The 26708-nt window shown below is 48.8% G+C and overlaps 1 protein-coding gene across 6 annotated transcripts in view; it reads left to right on the top strand.

Annotated features, from left to right (window-relative positions):
- The window catches only part of EXOC6B (exocyst complex component 6B), a 293471-nt gene extending 267875 nt beyond the window's left edge, over positions 1–25596 (top strand). For 4 of the 6 annotated variants that reach the window (XM_062618884.1, XM_062618887.1, XM_062618883.1 and 1 more), the window contains 2 exons: positions 20082–20194; positions 25366–25596. In XM_062618884.1, coding sequence (XP_062474868.1) covers positions 20082–20194; positions 25366–25492 — 240 coding nt within the window. In that variant the 3' untranslated portion in view covers positions 25493–25596. Of the gene's footprint in view, positions 1–20081; positions 20195–21067; positions 21916–25365 lie in introns of those variants that run through there. The other 2 variants (XR_009964821.1, XR_009964822.1) reach the window with 2 other exon arrangements.
- Positions 25597–26708: the final 1112 nt, after the last annotated feature.

Genomic DNA, 26708 nt, shown 5'->3' with positions numbered 1-26708 from the left:
AAAGGATGGGTCAGATCCTTATTGCCTTTAAATTATACTCAGAACTCCAGGCTCGCTCCGTTTCGCAGCGTTAAATGAGTTTTGTGCGTAGATTTGAGATGAATTGGGCATTTTGCTTTGTTTTTTTTTCTTCTTTGCTGCTGCTTCCAAGCAAGTTATTGCAAAAAATAAAATAGGCAGTTCATCCCATTTCTGATCCTAGATCTGAATTAATATTAATTATTGCAATAAATCTGTCTCATTGAATCCCTTCAGTGGCTGAAGTCCGTGACTGTGGCTGTGGCAGCGGCAGCATCCTCCTCAGTTCTCTTAATAAAATATTTGCTGCTTCATTAAGCCCCCAGGGAGCTGCATGTGGTTCCTCTCCCATTACATGTGGTGTGCACCTGTTCTCCCAGCACACACTCTATAATCTTCCCTCATCTCCTTTTTTCTTAAAATCCTGAGCTGGAAATGCTTCTGTGCCCTTCATTTCTTGCACTCTCCTGCAGTTGTAGCTTCTTACACTGTCTCTCCATCCTGAACCTGTTCTTTTTCTATTTTGTGGTGCCTCTTGGCAAGAAGGATGCTGAATTATGTGTAGGATTGCCTGGGACATGCATACCTCAGCTCTGGAGCCAGGCTGAGAGAGCTGGGCTGGGGCAGCCTGGACAAGAGAAGGCTCCTGAAGGGGAGACCTGAGAGCAGCTCCAGTGCCTGAAGGGGCTGCAGGAAAGCTGGAGAGGGGCTTGGGACAAGGGATGTAGGGACAGGCCAAGGGGAATGGCTTGAACCTGCCAGAGGGGAGACTGAGATGAGCTCTTAGGCAGAAGCTCTTCCCTGTGAGGGTGCTGAGGCGCTGGCACAGGGTGCCCAGAGAAGCTGTGGCTGCCCCATCCCTGGCAGTGTTCAAGGCCAGGTTGGACACAGGGGCTTGGAGCAAGCTGCTCTAGTGGAAGGGGTCCCTGCCCGTGGCAGGGGTTGGAGCTGGATGGGATTTAAGGTCCCTTCAACCCAAAGCAGTCTGGGATTCTATGACTCTGTAATATGATACAATATCTTATCATATAATCCTATATCTACTCTAATGCTTTCCAAAGGAAATGAAGACCCAGACAATCAGTGCCTGTGAGTTTTGCCCATGTATTTCCCCCTCTGCTCCTCCCAGCACTTTCTGAACTCATCAAAAGAGTTCAGAAAATTTCATAAAGTGTGGAGGGTTATTAAATTACTTCAAGTTTCATGGAAATAGGATGAGAGGGAAGTCCAGCAAGCGCTCTCCCTACAGAGGGACTGCACTGAGAGCTCACGCTTTGTTACACCCAGAGAATCCAGTGGGAAGGGGGTTTTATAGATGGGATGAGGTTCAAGCAGGGTCGGCCCATCCTTGTATGAAAGTCAGTCAATCACACACATGAATTTATGTAAAGCCACACTTGCTGAATGTGCTGCTCACTGAAACACTTGTTAGGAGTTAGGCCATGGTCTTTTCTATAAGCCCCTGGCTGACTCTGAAAATGACTTGATACTGAATTCCCCCGTGGTCTAATTAAATTTTATTTGTTAAAGGAGCTGCCGGTTTTCAGCATCTCTGAAGCAAAGGCTGGGCTTTATTTGCTCATTTTTATCTCCTGGAGCGTTTTAGGGCTTAGCTCACCCACAAGAGCATCATCCCCGTGTATGATAACGACTGTGCCGCGGTATTTCCTGTGGCTTCTTTATACTCTTTGCAAATCCATTTATGCCCCTTCTCCTGTGCAGGGTCTTCACCACCAAAGGGTTTTGCAGGGGGGGGTGCACAGGCACCTCATCAAAGTCTGCAGAAAGCTGGTTTTTTTTTTCCTTCCCTTTTAGTTATTTCCTATGTCCGTACAGGGTGAGGAAGCTGCGCTGCCCTGCATGGAGCAGCTGTGACCATGAGGTCATTTCAGGTGAGGTGAAGAACTGCTGCTGGAGCCCTTCTGGAGGCTCCCTCCTGGAGCAGGTTGGACACTCACCGTGATATTTAACCTTGTACACATCTGTGGTGCAGGAGGAGGAGCATATCAAAAGCTTGGGGTTCTCTGGGCTCCTAAAAGCAGCGCTGGTTTCCCTCTTGCCCATCACATCGTCTTTTCACTTCTGCTTTAGGCATTAGATCAAGCCATTGAGCAGGCAGGTGATTAATAACCCATGTGATTTCCATCCCTGCGATTACAGAGTGGTTTGGGTTGGAAGGGACCTTAAAGCTGGTCCGGTTCCAACCCCCTGCCACAGGCAGGGACACCTTCCACTAGAGCAGCTTGCTGTAGGCCATGTCCTGTTTCTTTCTAAACTGTCTCAATTCACACGATTGGCGTTTTATCCATTCGATTTTTACTAAACTCAGAGGTCCTGTACATCCGTTGTACGATCCACTCTTTAAACGTGCTTGCTTTCAAGCAGAATGGGGTTTCCTAGAGGCTTTGCTGCCTCCTCTGCGCCTGGGTGAGGGTGTAGGTGTGCAGAGGTGTTCCTCGTCTGTCGATGGAGTACAGTGATATGCAGAAGGTCACGCACCCACAGCCTAAATAAGTGATGAGATGTCATGAAAAATTCGTATTTGAGCTCAAGGAAAGCTCAGCCCATGCCATGGGCTTGCTTGGCTTTTATTTATTTTTAATTTTTCCTTTCTTTTTGGATGCACTGCCTGACTTATTCATGCTTCTGTCTCGGGGGGGGGGGGGGCTTCAGAAAAGAAGCCCTTTTTAAAGAGAAAAGAATATCAGACACAGCTGGTGGTTCAGAGAGGAAAATCACGAAGCAAGAGGAAGGAGTGTGGGAGAAAGCATTAAGGCAAGAATGAAAAATGAGGCTCGGAGAGAGGCTTGTTAGCAGCAAAGAGATGAGCAGCAGCATATAAACAGGGATTTCATTGCAGAGTTTTGACTTTGCCTGAAGGTTTCAGGGGTTCAAGAAGCGCTGAACAGCAAAATCCTCCTCTCCTGGGGTTGTGCCTCTCGGTTGTCTCTGCTGGATCTGCTGTAGGTGAAGGTGAGCGGTGTTAGGGATGGAATCCTGCTCTTCATGTATGATTTACAGCAAACCTCTGGGGAGACAGCAACTGCCGACTCCGGGCTGGTTCTCCAAAACTATGAAGTTCACCAAAGGGTGAGAGCAATCCTGCTGAGTGGAAACTGTAGTATCGCTGGCAATTGGAAATGAAACCCTGCATGTGATTGCCTCCGGGGATGTACGAGTAATTCTATCCCATATGGATCAAGAGATGGGAAGAGGTTGGGTGTAGAGACAGCCAGGCAGACTCTGCTTTCTGACTGTACATTTTCAGGTTAAGAGGCCTCTCTGCCTCTTGCCGTTGCAGTGTGCTTGTATCCCTTTTGTCTGAATTTATTGATGCTCATTGCCTTTGATAGGGTCACTGAGGAATCCTCTGGCTTTGATGAACGCCTTGTTAGTGATTTATTTCCCTCCCATAATAACACTGTCCTTCCCTTTCCTTTCCTACATCCCTTTTCCTATTGCCACTCAGTGCTTTAACTGTGTGGTGCTTTCTGCCATGGGTGCAACTGGTGTGGTTGCAGGTGGATGTGGATGTTTCTGCTGGAAATAAGCATCTCCTGAAGGAGTTGGGTGGAAGATGCTGAGGACACCAGCTTCAGCCCCACAAACCCAGTTACTTTCATTACTTTCATACCTTCCCTTCATTAGTACCCAGTTGCAGAATTTCTTTCCTTCTGGAACCAAAGCTTTGCAGTTCTTGGGAAGTATTAAAATACCCTGTTCACCCACAAAACGAGCCTTCACTTGCAGATGTCTGGGCCTGCCAGTGGGAAACCTTGTGATGGTATTTGCTTAGGAGATGAGCTGTCTTAATGCTGTCACCCTCTGCTCGGTGGCTTGGACCTGTCCTCAGGATGCCATACAGCTCTTGCAAGGTTTCTCCTGTTGAGGAAGAAGTAGAGTGGTTTAGTGTTGATTTGGGGGGATAAAAAGTGTTTTGAATACCTGATTTAAGTGATTATGAGATATATGATTGTGGTAAATGGCTAATGCGCCAGTGCTGCTTTGCTAATGTTTTTTCTGCTCAAACTTGACTGGAGGACGAAGTATCTCAAAAACCATCTTCTGCCCTTCCAGTGCTGCTTCCTGAATGCTGAAGGGGCTGGGACTGCTCTTATCTTGCAATACCAGATCAACAGATTGGCAGGGACAGCATTATTGCCACCACAAGTTCCTCTTCTGAGCGGTGACCCTCAGAATGCTGAGAGTTTAAAGTCCAGTTCTGAGTCTTCTAAGCCCAGGTTTTGCCATCTCAATAACGTGAGAGAGTGCCTTGGGCTGCTAGATGGAAAGTGTGTGCAAGATTCATGATTCTTTGATGGTTTTGCCGTAGCTTTTGCCGTGCACCACCTCAGCTCCCAGCTCCGCTCTGGCTTTTTTATTTCTTTAAATAGTTTCTTCCCCCTTTTTTTTTTTTTTTTTTTTAGCTAACAATGACCTCAGCTGTTTGTTTAAGGAGTTCATAACCCCACAGAAACGTTACGGCAACCGAAAGGAAGCTTGCAAGAAGCCCTTTGGTTGGGAGCCTCTGGCGTCGATCTGCTGGGCTTCTGCTTTATGTTCCTATCAAACAATAATCAAATTAAGGGGAAAGAAGAAAGCAAACAGTTTGGTGTAAATAGAGACAAATCCGTGTTGGTTTATCCTTCCTCAGTGTTGAGCACAGGAAAGGGTGAGCAGACGGCTTGGCCTGGCTGCCTGTTCCTGCAAAGAGGTGAATGAAGCAGCAAAATGGTGAAGGAAATGCGGGTACCTGCAGGTAAACCCTGGAGTAACACGTCCTGGTCTTGTATTGTGCCAACGCCTTTGTTTTGGGCTGAAATTGCCCAGGAAAAAGGATGCTGGGCTTAAAAGCAAGGCTGCTAAGGCTGGACTTAGAGCTGAGGCATGTTTACCTTATGCTTGAGTGTGGCAATGTCGTGTAAACTGGACCATTCTTGAGGGTCTTACTGGTTTGGAGGAGTTTCATCACATGCTGAGTTAATGGCTCTGTCAGACCTGGAACCAGAAGTCTGGGGATGGAATGTGGATGGCAGTTCCCTGAGCAGATTCCCATGGAAGAGGGGTGCAACTAGATGAGCTTTAAGGTCCTTACCAACCCAGCCCAGTCTGTGATTCTGTGTTGTGGGTTCTGTGTATAAGGTTTTATCTGCTCTGGCAAATCCCTCTTCACTTCTACATGAAATCTATGTCTCTTTTTTATTGCTATTATTTTTATGTTGTCTTCTCTTTTCCCCTTTTTTCCTTGTTTCCCTGTTTCTGTTTTTACTTTTCCCTTTTGTTTTTTCTTAGGTTTTTTTTCTTTTTTTTTTCATTTGCCTTTTTCCTCTTTTTTTTTCCTTTTTTCTTTCCTTTTTTTCAATTTTTTTTCCTTTTTTTTTCTTCCTCTTCTTTTTCCTCTTCTCTTTTTCTTTTTCCCTTTTTTGTTTTTAGCTTTTATTATTTTTTGTTTAATTTTCCTTTTTTTTCTTGTTTTCTCTTTTGCTTTTTCCCTTTTACCTCCCTCTCTTTCATTCCCCTCCCATCCCCACTCCTGTTTGGTTTGACTGGGGGGGGGGGCAGGTGTATTCTCCCCATATTTACTCCAAATCTCCTGAGCAGTTTTCTCCTGGCGCCTTAAAAATTCCCTAGAGTTTGGAAAGAAAGAGCTGCCTTTGGGGATGCTGGTGATCACTGGGACTGGCCACTGCAGGGCTGGGGGAGCATCAGCTCCGGGCATCACACTGTTCAACCTCTCCTTAAACAGGACAGCACCTTTCAGGATCCCATCTCAGCAACTGAGACACCCCAAACCCTCCCTTCGCAGCCCTACCAGTGTGCTTAAAGAGCATATTTAACCCCAAAAGGGATTTCCTGCTGTTTTCTCTCCCTTCACAAACCCTCATGCTGTGTCCCCATCACCACCCCAGCCATGAGCATCAAATTCCCTGCTCCACCGGGACCTTGCCGTCATCTATTGCCTTTTTTCTCCACAAATTGCTCTATAACAGGGTGATAACTCTGCGTGCATATCATAAAACATCTCTTCCCAGGATTTACCCCCTATGTCGATGCTAAGGGGATTTCTCAGCCTCGCCTTTCCCTCCTAACCCGGCTCTTGGCATCCGAAATCTGCCTTTGTTTATACCTTTCCAAGGCTGTGACAATAAGTGCAAGGCCATCCAGAGGTTAGTGTGACACCACGTAAGGAAAAGCCTTTGCTTTTGTTTTCAGATTCCTCTGAAGGTTGTGGGTTTTTTTATCTACAACAAATAGCCATAAATCCTGCTGGGTCTCCCTGTGCCCAAGGCTGCAGCACGAGCCCGGCGGATGCAATAGCAGGATGAAATGCTGCTTCAGCTGGGATCTCTCCTGATGCTCAGCCTTTTCATCCCAACATATTTAGTTACAGGAAAGCGTGCCTTGTGAGGTTTTGGAGGTTTAATTTATTGGAAGCTGGAGTGTGATCACCCTGGGTATTTTCAGGATGCCTAAGGCAAGTGTTGAATGTCCCTGCCCTTGGTAGTGGAACTGGATGAGTTTGAGGTCCCTTCCAACACAAACTGTTCTGTGATTCTGTGATTTATGTCCTGGGACATAAAAAGCCTGGGGTCCAGAGTATGCAAACCCTCAAAAAACGTCAGCTCACCTATCACCATCAGCTGGAGTCCAGTGATTTCATGGCCTCGCTGTGTAAAATCTGCCTTAGATGCTAAGAGGGGCGATGAGCCATCCCAAATGGAAGTTTGGTGGTGTCCACTCAACCAAAAAAGGGACTTTTTTACTGTGTGGTGGAAAATATAATGTGAAATAATGGACTTTAATCTTTATATTTTCCATAGTAATTGATTAAAAGCCACAGAAATACAATTTTCTTTATTTTCCTGAAGTTGGGAATTACCAAATTCACTGATTTCTAACCTTCTGCAAAGTTATTTCATTTCAGTGTTTGCTTTTAGCCAAGTGTTTCCTACCAGTCTTGTCTTCACAGCTGGTTTAAATATCCACTTGCTTGTGCGTCCACCTCTCTGTAGAATATTCTAAATGGCTCTTGCTGTTTTCCAAACACTATTTGAGACTCTGGAAATATAAATCTCATGACCTTATAAAAATAGTTCTAATCAACCACCCAAATTGCTGGGTTATTTGATGGACTAAATTAGTTTTGCAGGTGATGCTGCTAGATACAGGGAATGACTGTGCTTTCAGGGGGGTATCTCTGGAAGCTGTGTGTTTGCAAAGCTGAGCAAACCTTCTCGGGGGAGCTGGCAATGTCCAAGGTCATCTCCTCCATCTCGTCATTCCTGCCCTTGCCATCCTCTGCCTTGGGCAGAGACCCCAGTGTCACCACCGTCTTCAGCAGTGATGCTGGATCCATCTTCTCTGGGCAGGCCCCTGTGAGCTGTGCTGGAGCAAGTCTTCTCCACACCTCGAATCCTGTGGTCAGTCCTGGCCCCCTCACTACAGGAGAGACATTGAGGTGCTGGAGCAGGGCCAGAGAAGGGCACTGGAGCTGGTGCAGGGCCTGGAGCACAGGGGTGGTGGGCAAGGGCTGAGGGACCTTAGGGGTTCAGTCTGGAGAAGAGAAGGCTCCCTACAAGTGCCTGACAGGAGGATGGAGCCAGGAGGGGCTGGTCTTGCATCACTTAAGCTCCCCCTTTGCTGTCTGCCGGGGCGAGGATGTTTCTCTGGGTGAGGACCAAACCCATGACAAGTAAAGGATGGGAAGCATGAAACCACATCTTGGTGCTCCCATTGCCCACCCTTCCCAAATCCCCATCTCCTTTTATGTTCCTTGAACCATCCAAGATGGGTTCCCCTGTGCAAAGGTTTTATCTTTTCTATTTGTTCCCTGTGTGCCACCCCATCGAGGGGGATGCTGCCTGGTGGCTTTCTTGTTCATCTTGAGTTGAAGAACTTCATGCCACCTCCAAATGATGCTGCTTACCTCCTCATCTGCTGCTCCTAATGGATATTAAATAGCTCTATAATTAGGAAAGTGGCATGTTTCAAGCTTCATAAGCAGAAAAGGCCATTCATCCAGCAAAGCAGCAGCAGAGCCAACGTGGTCCTTGCTCTGAGCTTGGACCACCCGCAGGTACCACAGCTGCCCTCCCGCATCCCGCAGGTGTTTGAACCCTTGAAAGCAAGCAAGCCTGCTCTTTTTGTTTCCTACAGAAAAAAGAACCCACCCCAAAGAAGTAGTTCCAGGTCTCAGCCTGCCTCCTGCAAAGCCAGGCAAGGGCACTGCAGTGTGTTTTCTGTTTACAGTAGAGCTTAAAGAAATAAGCATCAGTTACATAGGGGGAAAAATGAGAACACAGTCAAATTGGACCCCAGGGCAAGGCTCGCCGAGAACAATAGATCTGCTAAACAAAACCACCGAGGGTAAGGAGGAAGTTATCATGAAAAGCAGGGGATATATTAGTTTAGTTTAGAGTGGGTTGGGGTTTGTTTTTTCTCGCGAAGAAAGGAAGGTATTTCAAGCACTTGAACTTGAGCGTCTCTGTTTCGCCGCCCAGACGGTCTCCTCTCGACCGGCCGAGTGACCTCTGCCAGCGGATGCTGAGCTCTCCCTTTCCCTCCGTGTCAGCTGGGAGATGAAGAGGCGGCTGCCTCTGCCTCCCGTCGCGCCTGCGTCTTGGAAATAAATGGGAGCGCGGCGACGGGCTGCGGCGCGCTGCGTGAAGAGGGCAGCCAGAGTTTAGGAGGCCATGGCCTGACAAAGGTTTCCTGCTGGGTGAAGGGAGCCACCAGACCCGATAGCGCACCTTGTTGCTCTTTTCTTTTTGCTCTTTCTTGGTTTTTGGTTTTTTTTTGAGCAGAAAGCCATATAAACCCACCACAGGTTATCCCTGCTCACAGCGGGCACACAGAGCCCCTTGTTCCTATGGGAATCATAGAGTCGTAAACCACGTTGGAAAAGACCTTTAAGATGATCAAGTCCATCAAGGCCACCACTAACCCACGGCACTGAGGGCCTCGTCTACACCATGTGTGAACACTTGCGGGGACGGTGACTCCAGTCCTGCCCTGGGCAGCCTGTTCCAATGCCTGAGCACCCTCTGGGGCAGGAATTGTTCCTCAGCTCCTATGTAAACCTGCCCTGGGGCAGCTTGAGGCTGTTTCACCTTGTCCCATCCCTTGTTCCTTGGGAGAAGAGCCCCCCACCTCCTCACTCCACCCTCCTGTCGGGCACTTGTAGAGAGCTGCCACAGAGCCCCTGCACAACTCATTGCATGCTCCGGCACAGAGAACAACACTGCCTCCCTCCTATTCCCTCCTATAGCTGCTTCTCCATCTCCTGCATGTGCCGGTGCGCTCCAGGCTGGTTCGCAGGGGCTCCCGGCCTTTCCACCGCTCCCCCTGCCCAAGGAGGACGGGAGGAAGCGCGCCGATAATGCTCATTAAATTTATAGCGGCGTCGCGCTGCACTGTTTAATCAAGGTTACGTGACTGTGTGCTGCCGCGCAGGGTACAAGTTCAGCGCAAGGTGAATCTTGTCTGAGATAATCTGAAAGTTCACTCGGAGGTGAAGGCAGCCGCAGCTTCTCGTAGACCAGTTGGGGTTAGCAAGAGGTCACCTCCTTTTTCTTTTCCTCTTTTTTGTGTGTGTGTGTGTGTGTGTAAACCTCTTTTTTAATGGGTAAACAAAAGGAAAAATGCAACTTTGCAGAGGACTTGGCGTCAGCTGAGGAACAGGAAGAGTAACTGTGGCGTGCTGGCCCTGCGCTGAGGTTTGGTACCCGGGCTGCAGCGCTCGGGGAAGGTGATGCCAGCACGTTTAGGGACAGCGGGAGCAGTTCAGTTCCACTCGCGTGGCTTTCTTGCACTGTGGCAAGGAGGGGACCCTGAGAGCTGGGCTCAAAGAGGCTTCGCTGGTTTGCTTATCTGTACTGGTGGGACCCCCCCCCAGTGAGGAAAACACTCAGTGCCCCTCACCAGGGTGTCTGGGCATCACGTCCTGGCTGGTGGTGGCACCAAGTGGGGATGTATTTAGCTGAAAATTGGGCTCAGTCGTTTTCTGGGCAGACCCTGATCACTGCAGGTATCTGAATTTGCAGATGAGGAGCATTAACCCCTTTTGTTCCAAAAGCTTTCTGATGCAAATCCCTGCTCCACCAAGTAATTGGGAACATTTTCTACTAGAACGGAGGCATCTGAAGTAATTTTTCCCCTCTGATACTATAGGATCGATGAAGGAGTGATTTGTCTATAGGTTTATTTGGGGCACTGCTGCTTTTCTCCCCTCTCAACCCACTTTCCTGTGTTTAGGGGTTTTGTGTTTCTTTTCTGTGCTCTTCTTAGCTCTTCACCTCTTGTACTAAAGCATCCTGACCTGCCATTGAGATACTGGGATTTTCCATGTTATTTCTTCCTATTTTCTTCAGAGCTCCTGATTTTGGAGTGAGGGTCAGGCAGGCTAAGTCAGGTAAATGCACCAGGCTGTGTGCACCCACACCGCAGCAGCAGAGAAGGTATTTCTGTATACAAAGGGTACCTGAATGCACAATGCTATCATCTCCCCACCACAGAGCAGAAGGTCTTTTCCCATCAGCAAATCCACCTTTTCCTCCCCATAATAGCTTCAAAAATGCTTCTAATTACCTACAAGCTGAGTATTTCCCGAGCTTTGCAGTCCAAATTCAGCCCAGGTAACCTCAGATACTGACCCCAAGCATTTAGCCAGACTCCATCCTTACTAAGCTGAGCAATGGGTGCACCGTCTGGCTGTGGCCACAGAAGATCTGAGCCGGAGAGGCTACCAAGGGGATGCTTCTAAAGGAGACATCTTTGCTTGGGGAATGAATCCCCCTTTGTGATGGTTAAATGGAAACGCAAAGTGTTATTCAATAGCGGTCCCTGGAGAAGGCTCTTCCGAGGCTCTTTCATTTCTTTTGGCTGCTGCCCAGTATTGTCTCTTTGTCTTATTGTAGGATCTGGAGGGTAGAAATACGGTCGTCTTCTCTGGAAAAGCACCATGCAAACTTGTGAACCTGCGTGGAGAATTTGATGAGTCTAAATAATCATTTTCATGAGTGCAGATTGGCTACTAAATCCAGCAGGGCAGAGTTGCCTCTTGTTCTTTTGGCCATTCATAGAATCCCCCATCTGGGCGGTTATCACTAGAACCAACTGATTTTGTTCCCAAACATTGAAATCCCTGTGGTTTCGGACCAAATCATTTTCATGCCTTGCTGGGTTTTCTTTTTCCAAGCAGCACTGCATAGTGTTTTGTGATGGCTGGAGAAACTTGGGATTTCCCTAGAATTCAACGTAGCCTTCTCTGCGGGCAAGCCTCCAGTGAATGACTAAAGCCACAATCCTGCACCATCAAAGTCAGCAGGAGTGTGAACGAAGTGGGTAGGGACTTTCCAGCCATCTTCAAGACTGTCATAGAGTCATAGAAACATAGAATAGTTTGGGTTGGAAAGGACCTGAAAGCTCATCCAGTTCCAGTCCCCTGCCATGGGCAGGGACACCTTCCACTAGAGCAACTTGCTCGAGACCCTGTCACCGTAATGCGCTGTGCTAATCCTCGGCGTCTCCACCCTCGCTCTTGGGCTGCTTTGCATCACGTCTCTTGAAGCTCAACAGCCTTTTGTGGCTCCTTCATGTGGTTTTGTGTCGCAGGCTGGGAGGAGAAGGTGGATTCCTCAAAGCCGTATTTTACCCGAAAGGGAGGTTTTTCTCTGTAAGCGTGGAAATGAGCTGCAATCAGAAACAACATTTTCTCAGGTAAAGCTGTTAAAGATTTTAATGAGACCCTTGGAGTGAATATCTTCTGAGACAGTAGAAAAGTCAAACCATGTAATTACAGCATTACTTCAAAGCAGGTGAAAAGCCAGGAGTTTTCCTCGGAATAAACGATGAACGGTTGCAGATGGGAAACCAGAAGAACTTTCTGAGCACACAGCACAGGCAAAAACCTTTCTGGAGGCCTTCCCCTGGAAATCTGATGTAAGAAATACAATTGCCTATAAACAGGCAATAATGCAAATCTGAAAATAATCCAAACTGAACAAATTAGGGCTGTGTAGGTCTCAAGCCTTTCTCCATTACACACTGTCCTATCCGCCATAAATGTTTCCAGATTCTTCTCATGCTTTTTTCCAAGAACTGTTTCACTTTTGCAGAGATAAGTAAACAGAAAACAAAGAGAAGGAAGATAAAGTTTCTGCCTTAACTCACAAAATCAATCCAGTTAAAATGTGAGATGAGGAACTTGGAATCAGTTCTCCTCCCTCCAGCATGAGTGTTCAGGAGGAAGGATAACCCCTGGTGGAACATCTGCCCAGGAGACCTGGAGGGGTCACTTGAGCTTTGGCTTGTTGTGCCTTATAGAGAGGTCCAAGCAGGCTGGACAGCATTCTGGGATCTGCAGTGACTCCTAGATGTCCATCCCTCTCTTGCAGACAGGTCTGGTAAGCAGCTAAAATAAGACTAACCTTCCCTGTGCCCTGTGTGTGTTGATCCATTGGCGTGTGCAACATCAGGTTACTGCGGGTGTTACCCAACCCCTCATGCAAAGTACACTCAATACCTAGAGCAAATCTTAGTTTCCAGTGAAATCAGTGACAAATCTACTCCTGCTTTCACTTAGGCCACAATTTTACCCTCTCTGTCTTTCACAAGTGAACGAACAAACATGATGTTCCAATTCCTGGTGCCTTTTCTTCTTAGAAACCCACATCTCTTCATGGGTTAGAGTATTTCTTTCTCTTTCAGTATTAATTTCCCACAAGGCGTAATTGAAACCTCACCAAAATAAATTATTTTGAATGTACTTGTCTGTGGCTGCTGATGCTGGAAACTCTTCGGGCTTTTGTGCTCTGTAACTATTACCCGTTGGCTGGTAGTAGGGGCTGCTCGACCAGGGATGGGGATGTGCTGTGGGCAAGCTTAGGCATGGGCAAACTGGGAACTGGCACTGGTTTGAATTCAGTTGTCTCTTGTGCTTTTATGGAGCAGGACCAGGTCTTACCTGGGTGTTTTCTGGTGCCACTAGAAGCGTCTTGTCCCTTTGTACAGATGGGTTTAGGTGGGAGGATAGAAGACCCCAAGTGCTGCATTCCTCTGATCCTCTTATCACCTTTATCAAAGGAGCTGTGGAGTTAAATCAATGAAATGACCTTTTTAAAGGCCTCGGTACGTTGGTAAGCTAACGGTGTGATCTCTTGCAAGCTGAAGCATGGTTGGTTTGTAGAAGGTCAAAGGCTGATCATTCTTCACGCTGCTTGCAACAAAGACTGGGGAAGAGGAGCATCAGCCTCCAGCTGGGAAACCACCAAACCCAACTTATAATTAACACTTCTGTGCACCCTGGCATCCAGGGGACGTAAAGCTCATCATGAAAGCTTGACCATAACAGTGTGGCATTGCTGTCCCTTCCACATTGATCTGAACCTCCCCCAAAACCAAGGAAGATCTCACGCACCCACTGTTGGCACCATCTAGACCCAGGCCAGGCTCCTCCAGACGCCTGGCTGTCTCCTGCTTTAAGTCACAGCAAGTTACCTCTAATTCCCTTAGCTTGGTTGGATGTGAGAAATCCGGGATAATTGCCTTTGACTTTGTTGAAACAGGTCGCAGGGTTTGCCAGCTAATGGTCTTGAGTCGTCTTTCCCTTTTCATCCGTCGGTGTTTGTGTGTATGCTTATGCTGATGGTGTTTGTTTTGGGGTTCCTTAATAGCAGGTGGTGCTTTGCAGAAGGCTTGTTGGGCAGTAACACCTCATAGCCCAGCTCTGGCCAGCCCCAGCGTGGTCCCCGAGCACTACAGAGTCAACATCTCTTAGTAGAGAAGAGTCTGTCTCCTGCTGTACATGTGCTTAGAGGAAGAAGAACTAAAAGGGTAGTTAACAGCTGCAGAGACACGAGGATTCCCTGATTTAGGCTTTTATCAGAGGGAGGATTCAGTTCTTTAAAGGATGTTTCCCACCAGCCCTCACACCATCTGGTTGCTGGTGGATCTGGTGACGCTATGATGGTGTTGGCAGAGGAAAGTCCTTTTCAAACCATTTTGATGCTCTCTCTTGTCATTGTGAGTAAATATCATGCTGGGTAAAAGGGAAGGGCTGTTTGGTTCTGGGATAGAATAGTGGAACCATAGAACAGCCCAGGTTAGAAGGGATTGAAAGATCATTTGGTCCAGTCTTTTGTGGTAAGGAAAGCCTAGCAGAGATGGTCTGGCACCCTGTTCCATCGCATCCATTCCATCACCTCCAGCACTGGGGACTCCACCACATCCGCAGGGAAGTTGTTCCAGTGGATGGTTGTTCTCACTGCGAGAAATTTCTTTCTTGTATTGAGATGAAACCTCTCCTGTGGCAACTTGGAGACATTACCGCTAGTAATGTCTCCAATGTCTTGTAATGACTGCTACTGCTGAACCCAGGACACTTCCCCATGTGGCTCCTTGTAAAGAGAAAGCCTTCATCCTCCATGTAGCTACTCTTTAAGTATTGGAATACTGTGATGGGGGTCTTCACTTCTCCAGGAAGAGACTAGGCCTTGAAGGAGAGTGAGGGTCTTCATGATGGGGTTGTTTCTCCTTTACCATCTGTGGTTGGACTGTAGGCTGCCTTCATGTCTTGGAGCAGCTCCAGCTGTGAACAGTCGCTCTTTGCTTTTAATTTGGATGAGTTTTGCTTCCTGCTTCAGTGGCTGCAACACCATGTCACGTGTGGTGGAGGTTCTATCTCAGGAAGCTCTTCCCTCTGCTGACAGGGGATGATCACACTATTCCAGTAGAATTGTCCATGAGTTTGGAGCATTTGGTGTGTCTCTAGTGGCGGTTTCTTGCAGGTTGAAAGTGTTTGGGTGCAACTCCCTGTTTGTGGATGGTCAGAGTGATGCTGCATCAGTTCAGAAGAGAGAAAAGTTAAAAACAGGAGAGCCAGGTATTGCATGAAGTCAGGGTTATCAGGAATTTTCATCTGCTCTGCAATGAACACTTGCCCTTCGTGTCTCAGGCTTGAGGAGGGGAGGAGAGGTCCTTGGGGCCGAAGGAACCCCACATCTAAAGTTATCCCTGCAGCATCGTATGAGATAGGACAGGGGGGCTTTGCACGTGTTTATTTTCATCTTAGGAAACATGAGTCTCCCTTTCCTGCTGTCTTTGTTATCTGTAGGCACCATAGGTCAGCTCCTGGGTTTGTGCAGAGCCTGCTGTGATGCTGGTATAAGCGTGGAAATACTGGTGCTTTCCTTGATCTTGTTCCAGGGTGCTGGCGGAGCTCGCTAACTGTGTTTAGAATCCCTTTGGGTTCACATTACATTATTTCTGGCTTGGCTGAAAGAACTGTGTCCAGATCCAGTGCTGTTGTCTCATGTCAGACAGAACGTAGTGTCCCGGTTCCTTTGCATCTGGAGGGAAAAGCTTGGGAAGTCATTGCTATGTCCCTCCAGCGTGCAATGAGCTTGCACCATCATTTCCCTGTACGTGATGTCAGGGGTGTGAAAACATGAGATTTGAGGAGTTGGAGATGGTGATGTTAGAAGGGGGTGAGGTGGTTTTCGAGGTAGAACTGGGGGGAATAGGGAAAAGGTGTTTCTCAGCCCCTGCCAAGAGGAGCCTGAAGCAGGACTGGGAACTGGTTCCCAGTTTAATTCTTTCTTCCCAGTGTTGCCACCTCTTGAATCCCCATTTGAGTTAAAGTTCATGTCTATGTATAAAAGCATAGGGTTTGGGGTATCTTTCTGTAGCATATTCAAACCATTCTCCATTTTTTCATTTTTGTTACTATATGTGTGAACCTCTGCTCTGGAGACAGGCCAAGGGTGCAGGGGTTTTCAGCCTGGAGAGGGAAAGGCTCCAGGAGACCATAGAGCAGCTCCAGTGCCTAAAGGGGCTGCAGGAAAGCTGGAGAGGGGCTTGGGACAAGGGCCTGCAGGGCCAGGCCAAGGGGAATGGCTTGAACCTGCCAGAGGGGACACTGAGATGAGCTCTTAGGCAGAAGCTCTTCCCTGGGAGGGTGCTGAGGCGCTGGCACAGGGTGCCCAGAGAAGCTGTGGCTGCCCCATCCCTGGCAGTGTCCAAGGCCAGGTTGGACACAGGGGCTTGGAGCAAGCTGCTCTAGTGGAAGGGGTCCCTGCCCGTGGCAGGGCTTGGAGCTGGAGGAGCTTTAAGGTCCCTTGACCACAAAGCAGGCTGGGGTTCTATGATTAATGCATGAGTTGTGATGTAAATTACTGTTAGTTTCTAAGAACTCCAGAGAACCTCTCCCCACTCCTGCAGCAAGATGCTTCTCCCACCCTGGGAAGCTGCAGGGTCGTAGCCCTGCACAGCACACACAGCACGTCTGCAGCTTCTGAGCTTATTCCACTTTCACATCATCACGCTAAAAGCTGCTCTTTTTTTTTTCCTCTCCCTCTTCTTTTCCTTTCCCCCCAGTGTATATGCTGTCGAGTTTGATTTATAGCCTTGAAAAGGAGACTCCAGTTTGAGGAATTAATGGTATTTGCATATTTTATTTGGAAACTCCCCTGGCAGACCCGCTGCAGCCCAGCGCCGCGGTGCAGGCGGGTTTTTCCTTTCTCTTCCCCCCCCCCCCAGTCATTCACATTTAGCAGCAGAGGTGAAAAGTTTAAACAGTAAAACCAATAAAACCACATTTATGTGACAGATAAATCGCTTCGAGGCAGCTTGCTCTGAGCCATCGGGCTTCCTCCTCGCAAGACCTCTTCTCCTCTGGTACATGACCTGCGGCAGAGCCCTGGGAGCGCCGGCGATGCCCTGTGCCACACGGCAGCCAGGGGCAAAGGTGCTGGCCCCGGCTATCCTCAGACCTGCCTCGCCAGCAAGATGGATGTGAGCAAGCAGTTGTAAAATACACAGGCTATCCATCACTGTCGTGAGCTGGCCGGGGGGAGTCTGGGTCTCCCAGTGCCTGGGGAAGGTCCAGCCCAGGTTGGGAGCACATTTAGGATGGGGCTTATTTAGACTCACAAGATCATTTAGGTTGGAAAAGACCTTTGAGGTCATCGAGCCCAGCTGTTGATCCAGCACTGCCAAGGCCACCACTAAACCATGTCGCTAGGGGCCACATCTACACCTTTTTAAATACCTCCAGGGACGGTGCCTGCAGCCCTGCCCTGGGCAGCCTGTTCCAATGCCTGAGCACCCTCTGGGGCAGGAATTGTTCCTCAGCTCCATCTAAACCTGCCCTGGGGCAGCTTGAGGCCGGTTCCTCTTGTCCCATCCCTTGTTCCTTGGGAGCAGAGCCCAGCCCCTCCTGGCTCCATCCTCCTGTCAGGCACTTGTAGGGAGCCATCAGGTCCCCCCTGAGCCTTCTCTTCTCCACACTGAACCCCCCAGGTCCCTCAGCCCTTCCCCATCACACTTGGGCTCCAGGCCCTGCACCAGCTCCAGTGCCCTTCTCTGGCCCCGCTCCAGCACCTCAAGGTGTCTCCTGTAGTGAGGGCCCCAGAACTGAACACAGGATTCGAGGTGCAGCCTCACCAGTGCCCAGTGCAGGGGCACAATCCCTGCCCTGGCCCTGCTGCCGCACTGGTGCTGATCCAGGCCAGGATGCTGATGCCTTCTTGGCTGCCTGGGCACAAGCTGCTCATGTTCAGCTGGCTCTTGACCAACATCCCCATATCACTGGGTTTCTCTCAGATGTGATTATTGTACTCTTGCAGCCAGGAATGCAACTGAAGCTACATGAATGGCTTGATGGATGAGAGTAAAATCATAGAATCCCAGACTGGTTTGTGTTGGAAGGGACCTTAAAGCTCCTCCAGCTCCAACCCCTGCCATGGGCAGGGACACCTTCCACTAGAGCAGCTTGCTCCAAGCCCCTGTGTCCAACCTGGCCTTGTACATTCCCGTGTGCAGAAGAGCTGCATTGCTTCAACCTGGCTGAGCTGAACCGAATTGGAGCTCAGCTGTAGGAAGGCTGTGGGATGGGGATGGCTGTTGGCCTAAGAACCGTTCACTTTTCACCTTGCCCTGGTGAGAATGGCAAGCATTGGCTCAGGCTCCCAAGCTGGAGGGCAAGGGCTGAGCTGTTCATCCAAGTTCTTCTTAAACAGCTCCCCATGCTGCATTAGCCACGCTCTTCTGAAAGACATTCATGGGAGGTTTCTCTAGGCCCTTTCCTTATTCATCTGCTGAGCCTTCCCCAAGCCAATGTTGTCCCCCTCAGCCTCCTTTATGACACCTCCCAGTGCTTTTAATTCCACCTCCCCCTAACCTACTTCTAATCTTCCCCTTTGCATTTGCTTCTTCCTTAGTCCCTTATTCCTGGGGCTTTATTTCTACTCCCTATGAATGGCTACCTGGCCCTTCCATGGCCCGGCCATGCACTTTCTGTGCAGTAACTCGTGCTGCTTTGTTTATGGGTTGCTAGAGGCACGTTCATCCCTCCAGGGCCACCAGCAAAAGGACTTTGGTGCGTTGGGGGGGATCCGCTTTAGCCTGTTCAACCATGCAACTTGCCCCAGCAGCCAGCAAAGCCCGATAGAAGAGTTTGGGCCCCGCTGTGCTGTCTGAAAAGAGCCTGTGAAATCATATTTAAGGTTGTCTCTTGAAGGTGCCCATTGGAAAAACCTCCCGCCAATGATGTTCAGCTCGGGTTTGTAGTTAACACAATGGACCCGCCATACAAAGCCGCTCAGGACCGCAGGCTGGAAAAGCCCTCTTAGGTCCCGGCTAATCCGTCCCCCCCGCCAGCCCATGGGATTGTTCCTGACAGCTTCTTTTCTTTGCCCTGACCTACATAGTCAAAAAGAATCTTGTTGCACATTTTTGTTTTGTACCTTGAGGTCTTGGAGGAGCTAAATCCCCTTCTTGGCGGGGCAGGATGTGTTGTTAAACAGTGCTGGAGCTTCCAGGAAAACCATGGAGACGCGGGTACAATGAGCCCTCTATGGTCCCCGCTTGGCTGCGGGATGGTCCTTCTCCGGGCTTCAGTGGTGGGTGCTGGGAGCGATGAAGATGTCCACATGCTTGGCAGCCTGTCCTGCAATAGAGAGGTCACAGCAGCTCTCCAAGGCAGAAGGTTGGAGCAGGGGGGGAATGCAGCCGCTCTTAATTAACCTGTTTTAGATGATGGAGAAGCAGGCTGCATCCCATGCATCTTCAGCTGTGCTCTCAGGGGCGATGGAGAGGCCAGTCCTCTTAGGGGTAAGGAGGTCCTCGTGTGGGAAAGACATAGAATCATAGAACAGTTTCGGCTGGAAGGGGCCTTTAAAGCTCATTTAGTGCAGCCCCCTGCAGGGAGCAGGGACTTCTTCAACATGAGAGCTCCTGTTTGGGTTTTAAGGAAAACAAAGATGCAAAAGGTGGGGTGGAGGAGGGCGTACAGGAAACCTGGGCTGTAGCTTGTTCGTCCCTCAACTGGATCAGCTGAGAGTGATGGGTCACTCAGGGAGTCCTTTGTGGAGGTGAAAGACTTCAGGTGTGGAGCACGGGCTGTGATGGAGGGCTGAATTAATCCTTCCCCTACTGCCAGGGGCTGGTGGTTTCTCTTACAAACGTCTGGAAACCACCTGGGATTCCTGGTCTCTGGTAGCTGTGTTCACCCAATAAACCACTGAGCTCCTGAATGGGTCCCAAACCTCCCTAGGGAGCTCTCATCATTGTTAGAGCTGCTTACAAAGCACTTGAAAGCTGTTGAAGTGGACCAAGCCTGATGAGAAATCCCTGTGGCATGGTTCAGATGGTGCTGGAGGCCATTTGGGGCCGCAAGAAATTTTCAATGACTTTAACCCCAAAATTGTCATCCTGCTATAGCTGAGAGCATCAGGATGTCTTTGCCACCCATCTCCTTGAGGTATCTTGGTCCTCCTATCCTCTGTACTGATAGTTCACCCCAAAAATAGAGATAAAGTGGCAGGGGTGCACTATAGCTAAATTAATACAGCCATACATAAATTGACATTAAATAGTAATAAATTAATGATTAAATAAGAATATGTTAATAGACAGATATTAGCAGATAGTATTAAATGAATTAATAAAGACTAAAACCCATTTGTTGTGGTTAATTCATCCTGTCCAGGGTCAGCTTTTAGCTCAACCATCCGCTCTTTGACCAGCTTTATAAATCTTCCATCTGTGTGTTTTTTCTGCTCCAGCTCTTGGATCTGTTCATCCAGTGGGACTGGTCGACGTATTTGGCTGACTACGGGCAACCCACGTGCAAGTATCTTCGTGTGAACCCAACGACAGCCCTTGTCCTGCTGGAAAAGTGAGTGTGGGTCTGGATAACCGGGATAATCTTAGCCCCATCTTGCTTTGAGCAAGTGTGGATTTTGGCAGCGTGTTCCATCGTGGTGCTGCAGGGAGCAAAGGTTTCACCTCTGGGTGGACAAGGGGAACTCGAATAGAAACATGCTGGTTTATCCCACTAACCAGAATTCCAGGGTTTGGATTGAAATGTGTTGACTTCCTGTGAGGTGGCTGGTGCCACTCCTGCGAGCCAGCAGCAAGGAGGGAAAGTCCATGAGTTCGCTGCAGACCCAAAGAGGAGGATTTGTTCCAGAATTGTTCAGCCTGGAGAAGAGAAGGCTCCAGAGAAACCTTAGAGCAGCTCCAGTGCCTAAAGGGGCTGCAGGAAAGCTGGAGAGGGACTTTGGACAAGGGTCTGTAGGGACAGGCCAAGGGGAATGGCTTTAACCTGCCAGAGGGGAGACTGAGATGAGCTCTTAGGCAGAAGCTCTTCCCTGTGAGGGTGCTGAGGCGCTGGCACAGGGTGCCCAGAGAAGCTGTGGCTGCCCCATCCCTGGCAGTGCTCAAGGCCAGGTTGGACACAGGGGCTTGGAGCAAGCTGCTCCAGTGGAAGGGGTCCCTGCCCGTGGCAGGGGTTGGAGCTGGAGGAGCTTTAAGGTCCCTTCAGCACAAACCATTCCATGACTGTATGATTTGCTTCACTTGTAACCCCTCTAGCAGGTGGGAGAGAAGTGCCAGCAGTCACCTGGTAGGAGGTAGCCCAGATAACCCTTTCTTTGGTGGACTTTCAGGCTCTCATTGGGAGCACCAGCCGCCCTTGGAGTGCTTCCCAGCTTTGGAGGTGCATCTGTAGTAGTTATGATCCATGTAACTGAGCCACCTCCTCTTGCAGAGGTGACTAAGTAATTTCACAGCAACTTATGACATCTAGATATTACCACTATGGTACACAGGGACTGAACTACAGTAGTTGCTGTGTGTAAAGCACTTCTGTACATCATAACGTTGGTTTTATATATGTATTTATGTGTTGTGTAATATCCTGTGTTGTTCACAACATATTCACAACTCAACATCCATAATGCAAAAGCTTGAGATATACTCAGAGCTGCCAGTAAAATGGTAACATAAAGAGCTATCAAAAATCAGAGAACTTGGACATGAAGCAGTTAGAAGAGCCAGGGAATGGGAAGCAGGCAGTGAGCTGGGTGATGTGGCAGCTTGTGGGGTGCCACTAGGACAGCAGGAGGGCAGCTGCATGCTCCTGGCCATTTTTCCCAGGCATTATTTAAGCATGCAGCACCCATGCATTGGTGTTAAAAAGCCACAAACCCCAGTTTGGCTTGCCAGCCTTCTCCCCAAAAGGGATCTCATTTGAAGGTATTCCATTTGCTTCCCAGAGTTACCCACCAGGTTAGCACTTGCATCTCCTGCATCCTTGTGGCGTGCCATCACCGGCACAGCATCATTGCCTGCATACTCTGCCCTCTCCCTGCTTGGGCTTTAGGCCCTTTGGGGAATCTTCTGTGCATCATCCACCAGCTCCAGCACCCCAGACACTGTGCATTGACCCAGCCATAGCTTCAGGCACGTCCACCTGAGCCTTCCCCATCCCTCTCCATAGCAGCCAAGCTTTGCCCACGAGGCGATGTGAAATGCTGATCCACTGGTTCATTTTGTAACCTGTTTTCATCATTATCTCTTTTCCTAATCACACATCTCCCATAGGATATCACGAGTGTAAGTATGCTGCTTGCTTGGGCTTTTACCCTCACCTTGCAGTGACTTTATTGTTTGATTTAAATGGAGCACTAAATGATCTAAATGCAAGCTGTCTTTGGAACGGTTCTCACCGGTAACTTTATCGTCTCAAATGCACTAATTAGAGCTAAAAGAGGAGCTTTTACTCCGTTGCTTTTTTTCCCTTATAGATTAATTTAAACAAAGCTTGGCTTTATTGAAGGTGGTGTTTGTTGACAGGGGTGGGGACAGCACTGAGCTCTCTCTTTTTCCCTTCCTCTTAATCCTTGCACTAATACATACAGACCGTGTTACAAACCCAGGCTTGGTTGTCCCAGGGCACTGCAGGAACACACTTAAAGAAATTAAAGTCTCAATTCTCCAAAGAGCTGCTCAAAAGCATTGCACCCTCTTTCCAACCTGATAGTCTTGGTGTCTGGATGCACCACTTGATTAGGGTGCTTCCTATAGCTAAATGCTGGGAAAGAAATAGGCTGGTGTCTCTGAAAACCTTTAATACCAACCACATTGCATTGGCTCAGTGTCATCTGCAGGGCGGTGATGGCAGGACCAGAACTGGTGTGGTCTCCTCAAGCACATCTGCAAGCTCAGCTTTCCACAGGGATGCAGCAGCTCCCAATGCTGCCAGGTCCCTGGCATAGCACAGCCCAGATTCTGCAGGACTGTGTGTCCTGTAGGCAACTTAATTCATTAATAATACTTAATAGCTTAGTACCTCTGCCTTCATGCTCTCTCTGAAGATACCAGCAGCTCCTGTCCCTCCCAGACACTCATCTCCACTTTAACAGGCCCACCTATGTGAGTTTGTTAGGGGATCAGTGCTCCAACCATAATGCTTTTTCTTCCTGATCCAGCAGCTTTATCCATGCAGAGCCTTTCTAATAATTCAAAGAAGGTTTTCTTACATACAACACGTGTTACTTCAAAAACATTTCATGGACCTGAACAGATCCCATGGGATCAGAGATGGCTCCGAGGATGCCCAGGATGAGAGAAAGGGCTCTTATGGCAGAGGATGCTCTGCTGTGAATTCCCCATGCGTTACCTGGGGGTAACTGCAGTGGGCAGTGATGGAGAGCAATGGGTACAGCACTGGGTGGAGGTTTCTGAAGGTACAAGTTTACTCTCAGCACCTCTGATGTCCCCGTGTGGGCTGTGAAGTGGAAGCAGAGCTCTCAACCCTCCTGGTAAAGTGATCTGAGACCTGCTGGAGCTGTACAGCACTGCCTAAGGTGTCCCATGGGAGGATGGTTATGTCCAAAATTGAGGGTACTGGGACACCTGTATCCTGTGAGACTCAAAGACACTGCTTTCCATTGGAGCATCACTCCCTGGTTCTTGCAGAGGAGCAGCCGGAAACCTGCGTTGCTTAAAAAAGTAGAGAAATTAAAATAGTACTTACTTTGGTGAATAAAAGTGCTCCAAGCTATCTTGTTACTGTTGGGAAGGCAGCTTGGTTGTAATCCTGTGTCTTTGGGCACTTACAACTTTAGCAAATTAGCCTTTCGGATGAAGTTGTTATCCTTGTTTCCCGTTCCAAGCTGGATGTTTTTGGGAACATTTCAGATTCCCTTTGGCCCTTTTTTTATGAAGATTGAAGCATGAAAAAACTTAATTTGTTTTTTTGTTTAAATTGGTTAAGTAAGTTTCAAGAAGTTTGCTTTTGCTCCGTTAACTGAAAACCCCCTGGTTTGATGAAGTGCCAGCTTCCCAGGACTATCAGCGCCGTGTCCCAGTCACTTTAATGCTTCATTTAGATCCCCAAAGCTGAAAACTCAGGCTGACGTGACTCGTCCAAAGCCATCAGCTTCTGCCAGATCTGATTTACCAAGAAAATCATTTACAAATTAGGGTATTATACAAGAGCGGTGCCGGCTGGGAACCAGCAGGTTGGGTATTAGGAGCCTGATACCTTCAACTGTTGAAGGATTGACCGTTGTGGGGTGATTTCCCTTCCCAGCACGTGCCCTGTCTGCATAAAGCTCATGCTTGCAGCGTGCACTGAGACCTGCCCCCCCGCCCCAAATATTCATCTGTGAACACAAGCATGCATGAACCCCCAGCTTTGCATGGCAGAGGGGGATGGAGCTGCAGCAGCTTCATCTTCAGGTCCCATCCTACCCCCTGCTCTTCTTCTCTCTGGCTTTTTGGAGGTCCTGTGGAGAGCAGGGCGCTGATTCACATATTAAATGTCCCATCCCTGGCAGTGTTCAAGGCCAGGTTGGACACAGGGGCTTGGAGCAAGCTGCTCTAGTGGAAGGGGTCCCTGCCTGTGGCAGGGGTTGGAAGTGGATGAGCTTTAAGGTCCCTTCCAACACAAACCATTCTGGGATTCTATGATTCTGTAAAATGTAATTTAAAGAATATAAATCTCAAGAAGATTTTTAAATTGAGGAAACCTGTGCTGGATCCCTTCCTTTAAAATGAATTATATTCTGTAACACTGTATAATATTTTCAGTTCACAACTCCAAACCTTTCCAGCCGCCCCAAAACCTACATCTCCTGTCCGCATGCAATGCATCATGTCAAATAAGAAGCCTTAATGCTGTGGATCCAATGCTAATTTTTTAATTTCCCATAATACTCCAATGTTATAATTTCCCGTTTCAGAATGTGACATGGGGATCTAGCAAAGAGAAATACAAGTGAGACATTGAGGTGCTGGAGCAGGGCCAGAGAAGGGCAGCGGAGCTGGTGCAGGGCCTGGAGCACAAGTGTGATGGGGAAGGGCTGAGGGACCTGGGGGGTTCAGTGTGGAGAAGAGAAGGCTCAGGGGGGACCTGATGGCTCCCTACAAGTGCCTGACAGGAGGATGGAGCCAGGAGGGGCTGGGCTCTGCTCCCAAGGAACAAGGGATGGGACAAGAGGAACCGGCCTCAAGCTGCCCCAGGGCAGGTTTAGATGGAGCTGAGGAACAATTCCTGCCCCAGAGGGTGCTCAGGCATTGGAACAGGCTGCCCAGGGCAGGGCTGCAGGCACCGTCCCTGCAAGTGTTCACACACCATGGAGACGAGGCCTCAGTGCCGTGGGGCAGTGGTGGCCTTGGCAGTGCTGGGTTAATGGTTGGACTGGATCTTAAAGGTCTTTTCCAACCTGGTTGATTCCATGATTCTGTGAAAGACTGTTTGGAAGGGGAGGACAAGAGGCTTTAGGGTTTCATGAAATTTAGCCTTAGAAGTAGACCCAATGGTGACATTGGTAGGGATCTGTGGGGTTTAAAGCATAAATACAAAGCCTGCACGTGGCTTGGTATGCCCATGTTTATACGAATACATGAGAAGAGTTGGGGTAGAGCCTGTGGGTGCAGTCACCTCCTCTCTCTGTCAGTGCTCTGTGGGCACTGCACATGGAATTCCTTCGTGGGGCTTGGGTGCGACGTTGAGCAGCTCTTCCTGTGCCATCCATAACATGTTTCTGCTCTATGCAGGATGAAGGACACGAGCAGAAAAAACAACGTTTTTGCCCAGTTTCGGAAAAACGAGAGGGACAAGCAGAAGCTGATCGACACCGTGGCCAAGCAGCTGCGCAGCCTCATCAACAGCCATCACTCGTGAGGGACTTGGGGACCTCCTGCCCACGCCGGTCCCTGCACCGCAGCCTTCCACATGCCTGGACTTGGGATTCTTGTTCAAAGAGAATATATGTATTTTTTTATTCACCTGTATAGTATTGATGAAACCCACCCTTGATGACAAAATGTTCCTTGTTAAACAATCCCGGGGCAGACAGGCAGCACTGCTCGTGGAGGTGGTGTCAGGAGTCTCCTGTTATAAACTCCTATTTTCAGGGGTTTATAAAGTGATGGTAAATCCTGAAGCCTGAGAGGCAAGTTCACACCCAGACTGTTTTCCTTTTTTTTTTTTTTTTATAGAAGCCAAATTGAAAGAACCATTCTGACTTCCTTTTGTTAACTTATTCAGTTGCAGAACAAATGAAAACAAGAAATGTAGGGAGGAGTCGTGGTTTCAGGTTCTCCTCATGGGCTCCGGTAAAAGGAGCACGTTTAGAAAGAGGGTCACCCATTAGTGTGTCTTGCCAGCTTGTGTACTGGGTTTAGGGAAAGAGGCAAACTGATTTCCCAACTTCTCTCCTCTTTTTTTTTCCTCCAAGGGCTGGTTTCCACCTTATGCTACAGATCACTGGAGCTGCAGCCCTCTCTGTAATAGGCATAGCCACCCCCTGAGCTCCACCTCTAGGACTTGCCACTGTCTTTTGGACCTGCACTAAATGTAGAAAGGCTTTGAGATCTGCCTTCTTAATCAGATTTGGAAAGGGAGAGCCAGAAGGTAATCTGGCAGTGTGTCCTCCAGCACTGGTCTGGTGCTGCTCACATCCAGCACGTTTGGGTTGCAGGAAAGGAGTGATGCTCAGCAGGGACCGTGCAAAGGCAGACGGGGCTCTCCCCATGTCCAGGGCACTCCATTCAGGGATTTTTTCCTCTCTTTGCACCTCTTTTTCATGCTGATGTCCTATCTTCCCTCTCCTCCTGACACAGTCCAATGGGGTGAAGACCCTCTGCTTCCCACAAGCACTCTGGTTTGTGCCATGCGAGGAGCAGTCCTGGAAACTCACCAGTGGCCAGGACACCAAGCAGGAACCTCTTGGAGGTCCCCAAAGCAGAGATGCAGCAGGAGATACCCCACGGAGCAGCATCACTCACTTCTCCCCAACTCAGAAGTGCCTATGGACAAAATCCCTCTCTGCTCTGAAGGTGCCCAAACGTCCTCCACTCAAATCAAGACAGCCTTTGAGGAGGATGGTATTGTTACC

This window comes from Pezoporus occidentalis, unplaced genomic scaffold (assembly GCF_034315485.1).
Source record: "Pezoporus occidentalis ecotype Australia unplaced genomic scaffold, CSIRO_AGI_Poc_V1 ctg205, whole genome shotgun sequence".
Classification (NCBI taxonomy): Eukaryota; Metazoa; Chordata; class Aves; order Psittaciformes; family Psittacidae; genus Pezoporus; species Pezoporus occidentalis.
This window is presented reverse-complemented; position numbering and strand designations above follow the sequence as displayed.